This window comes from Rhagoletis zephyria, unplaced genomic scaffold (assembly GCF_001687245.7).
Source record: "Rhagoletis zephyria isolate East Lansing unplaced genomic scaffold, Rhagoletis_zephyria_1.1 Rzeph_scaffold_29321, whole genome shotgun sequence".
NCBI classification, from domain to species: Eukaryota; Metazoa; Arthropoda; class Insecta; order Diptera; family Tephritidae; genus Rhagoletis; species Rhagoletis zephyria.
Genome location: NW_016186378.1, coordinates 1 through 4646, shown reverse-complemented (window position 1 = coordinate 4646; position 4646 = coordinate 1). Strand labels below are relative to the sequence as shown.

General features: G+C 53.2%; 1 protein-coding gene across 1 annotated transcript; it reads left to right on the top strand.

Moving 5' to 3' along the window:
• Nucleotides 1-450: 450 nt before the first annotated feature.
• Nucleotides 451-2001, top strand: LOC108382891 (coiled-coil domain-containing protein 6-like; the record flags this gene model as incomplete). Its single annotated transcript, XM_017639257.1, has 4 exons — nucleotides 451-992; nucleotides 1066-1140; nucleotides 1215-1485; nucleotides 1560-2001. Coding segments are annotated over 4 exons (1330 nt in total), but the record flags the coding sequence as incomplete, so codon positions are not given.
• Nucleotides 2002-4646: the final 2645 nt, after the last annotated feature.

Below are 4646 nucleotides of genomic sequence, written 5' to 3'. Positions count from 1 at the left end.
GGCTAACCAGCTCTCAACTTTGCTGGGTCGACTGCAACTCGCTCTCTCTCTCACTCTCGATTCTGCCCTGTGCTCGCTCTCTTCTGTCATATTTTTAGTGCCAAATCATTCAATTACTGTAAACTTGCAAACCACAGCACGGAGACTAATTGACTCTGTCTGTTGTTCTTCCTCTCTCTTCTCTCTTGTTCTCCCCGAGTAATTTGCAATATAATTGCCGCCGCTTCGTTTGCTTCCCAATTTCGCCCCCTCTCTTCCGAGCTCGCGTCTGGCACGCACGCTGGCATTCAGACCTGGTTGGCTGGCTGGTTTGCAGCATTAGTGGTTTGCCATTGCCTTGTGATGATGATTATTACTACTACTATTACTACTACATTGCAGCATTTGTCATTTCCGTTCAGTTCGGCTGTTCTCTAACTCTTTACTCTTTTTTTCTATTTCTACTTTTAGCTTCTGCATCAAGCGTTTTCGTTGAAGTGAATAGCAATCAAATTACCAGTACTAAACTTAGCATCCCCACCTCACAACACATGGCCGACTCATCGGAGGGACACATGGAGGGCGTCTCCTCCAGCTCAATGATGGCCTCGCCGGTGGCCAGCCGTTCCAACTCCTTCATGACGCCCTCGCCGCCGCCGCCCACCAGTTCACCGCAGCTCAATCCGCCCGGAGGTGGAGGAGGAATGGGAGGAGGAAGTGGGAATCCCTCTCTGGAGCGCCTGGAGCAGGAGAACCGCGTGCTGAAGATCGAGGTGGAGACGCTGAAGCTGCGCATCAAGGCGCTGACGGAGGAGAACAAGTCGCTGCGCCGGGCCTCGGTGTCGATTCAGGCGAAGGCCGAACAGGAGGAGGAGTTCATCTCCAATACGCTGCTGAAGCGCATTCAGGTGCTGAAGAAGGAGAAGGAGACGCTGGCGCTCAACTACGAACACGAGGAGGAGTGCCTCACCAATGACCTAAGTCGAAAGTTGATTCAGCTGCGCGCTGAGAAGGTAGGCGCGCCCATTTCGAAATGGCTTTCTGAGAGTTCCTTTTTTTACTAACTAAAACCCTCCTTCAAAATAGGTTCACCTGGAGCACACGCTGGAGCAGGAGCAGGAGGCGCNCAGTCGAAAGTTGATTCAGCTGCGCGCGGAGAAGGTAGGCGCGCCCATTTCGAAATGGCTTTCTAAAAGCTCCTTTTTACTAACTAAAAACACCCTTCAAAATAACAGGTTCACCTAGAGCACACGCTGGAGCAGGAGCAGGAGGCGCTGGTGAATAAGCTGATGCGGAAGATTGAGAAGCTGGAGAATGAGACGGTGCGCAAGCAGACCAACCTGGAGCAGCTGCGTCGGGAGAAGATCGAGCTGGAGAACACCCTGGAGCAGGAGCAGGAGGCGCTGGTGAACAAGCTGTGGAAGCGCATGGACAAGCTGGAGAATGAGAAGCGCGACCTGCACGACAAGCTGGAGACGCTCAGCGCCGCCAGCAACTGCTCATTCTGTAAGTGAATTTGTTTGTTTACCTTTTCTGGTCTCTGTGCCCTAACTTTCACTGCTTTCCCCTACTCCACACAGCGGAAACCTCGAATCAGTCCTCTTCCGTGCAGATGACGCCCGCCCAGTCGCCCGGGCCGCAGCCGATGAGTCCGGCGACGCCGAACAACAGCGCTGCCGGCGGTGTGGTTCCTGGAACATCCTCCTCCTCCTCCTCCACTGCCGCCAGCTGCAGCAACCCCCACGCGACGACCACCTCGGCGACGGGGGCGCTGCGCACCGGCGGCGCCCCCTCCCTGGCCGCCTCGATGTGCGACCCGGCGCAGCTGTCGGTGCACGTGAAGGAGCTCCGGTCGGAGGTGGTGAAGCTGCGCAACCGCCTGCAGATTGCCGAGCGCGAGCACACCGAGAAGGTGTCGCACATTGAGAAGGAGGAGCGGGAGCAGCGCGAGCAGAACATTCGCCTGCGCAAGAAGCTGCAGATGGAGATTGAGAGGCGGGAGCGGCTGTGCCGTCACCTCAGGTCAGTTTACATTTGAACTGAGTGATGTGTTAGATGTGTAAACTAACGATTTTCTTTTTACTTTCCTCTCCTCCCCCCCCCCCCCNGGAGATTGACTTTGACGACCGCCACCAGTCGTCGATGACCAGCGACAGCGGCCTGATTGCCGCCATTCCCTCCAGTCAGCAGTCGCAGTCTCACTCGCAGTCGAGCAGCAGCAGCGGAATCGGATGCGGCGGCGGCGGCGGCAGCTCCTCAGGCGGCAGCTCTTCGACGGCCCACCACCACCACCACCACCGCCAGCGCACCCTCTCCTCGCCGGTGCCGATGAACGTGGTGGCGATGTCGCCGCCCGCCTCGAAGGCGCCGCCGCCCACGCCGCTGGCCATCAGCTCGCCCATCAGCCACCAGGAGCACCTGATGCCGCGGCCGATCTCGCCCATCTCCCGCCAGAAGACCGTCTGCTGTCCGAAGTGCAGCCACTTCTTTCTCGCCTCCATTGGCTCCTACACCAACCTCTTTGCCAACTCCAATGCCGGCAACAACGGCGGCAGTGGCGGTGCAGTCAACATGATTCAGTCCTCCAACTCGAGCAGCAGCAGCTCGCTGCTCGGGCTTCAACAACAGCAGCCGCCGCAGATTATCAGCTCTTCCTCTTCTTCGTCGTTGATGCATCACCAACACCCCCACCATCTCCACCAGCAGCAGCACTCGCCTCAGCCACTGCTGCCCCACAGTCTTAGTCATCCCCAGCAATCATCATCATCATCATCCTCTAATTTGATGATGGGAGGTCGTGGCAGCAGTGGCAGTATGCCCTCCCCCTACGCCATGTACGACCACGCCATGCAGGAGGACAATCTGTCAAACTCGAGCTCCAATTCGAACNATCATCATCATCATCCTCTAATTTGATGATGGGAGGTCGTGGCAGCAGTGGCAGTATGCCCTCACCCTACGCCATGTACGACCACGCCATGCAGGAGGACAATCTGTCAAACTCGAGCTCCAATTCGAACAGTCAGAGCAATCTGGCGGGGGCGGGGGCGACTTCAGGAGGAGCGAGTTCTAGTGGTGGTGTGATGAAGCAGCAGTCGATGGACGGCGAACAGATGGGCACTGATTGAAGAAGATGGGCTGGCTGATTCCAGGCAGACTCCTCCTCACCTTTTCAAATGCGGCTCAGTCAAGGTAAGTGTTTTTTCTGTAGCACCAATTTTATCTGATGGTTTTCAATCTGCCTAGATGTGTGCGGTCCCTTCTGCTGCCGCCGCCGCATTCTTGCGAGGTGTCATCCTTTAAATCTAATCTCCACACTACATTGCCCCGTTGCATCTTTTCCGTTGTGATAATCTAATCCATAATTATTATTATTATTATTACTGCTCTACTACAATTTTAGTAGTTCCCGAAAAAAGAGCGGCAACCAAACCGTTTGATGTCTCCACACAACACTAACCGACACAAAGTAGAATGTCTATGTGCGCTCAGGCGTTTCTTTTAAACATCATCCTCTTCTTTTCCTCCTCTTTGAACCAGCACCATTTGGCCATCTCACACTAATCAACACACTTTACATTGCTCTCCCTCTTTCACTCTCCTTGGTTTTCACCCTCTGCTCTAACATTATTATTGTGAAAAGGCGTTCATTTATAATCATCATCATCAGCACCAGCACAGACACACCCAGACACCACCAAACAAAACAAAGCCTTGCCTTTTGTTACCCCATTCATTTTCTCCTCTTCCTCCTCCTCCTCCTCCTCCTCCTCTTTACCTAGTTAGCTTTCCAGGAGTTGGCTTGATATTTGTTTGATTGATTGATTGTGGCCAAACTTAACCTGCTGCTTCAGTCGGCAGGATGCAAACAAACGTTTGTTTTCAGGTCTTTTCACACTTTTACTATTATTTTTTCACCCTTCTGTGTATCTTTTCCTTTCCTGTCTCCTTTTGTTTGTATCATTTACACCCACACTGAACACACAACCACACACCTTCTTTCTACACCTACCTGTGTTACTACCTTTTTACTACCACTGTTTCTGTTTCCATTATGTCGATATGTTTTTTTTCTATGCCACCACCACCGCCCACCCATCATCTCTCGCTTTCCAAACAAAACACACACACCTTTCCTGCTGTTTGCTGGTAACACACTTATTTCACAAACNTCTATGCCACCACTACCGCCCACCCATCATCTCTCGCTTTCCAAACAAAACACACACCTTTCCTGCTGTTTGCTGGTAACACACTTATTTCACAAACACCACCACCACCACCTCACTTGGTTGGCTTTGCCAAATTTTGAAATTCTCCACCCTCCTCTTCCCTGCTCTCTCAATTAACAATTTTTATTTTTGTGGAGATCTCTGATGGAAGTGTTTGCTTTATTATTAGCTGTGATCTTCAGGGCTTCTTGAAGGCCGTCAGCAGGTGCATGCTGTCCAGCAGCGAGATCTCATCGTCGTCGAGGTACTCGCCCAGGTCCTCAATGGCCGCCGCCGAGCCGTAGATGGACACTGAGCTTCCTCCTCCTCCACTTTGACCATTTCCACCACTTGTCCTGGAGACTCTCTCCGAGAGCTCGTCCAGACTGCGCTTCATCGCCGTGATGCCGTACGGATTTTTGCACTCTCGCTGGCGTTGCAGGTGCACGCTCAGCT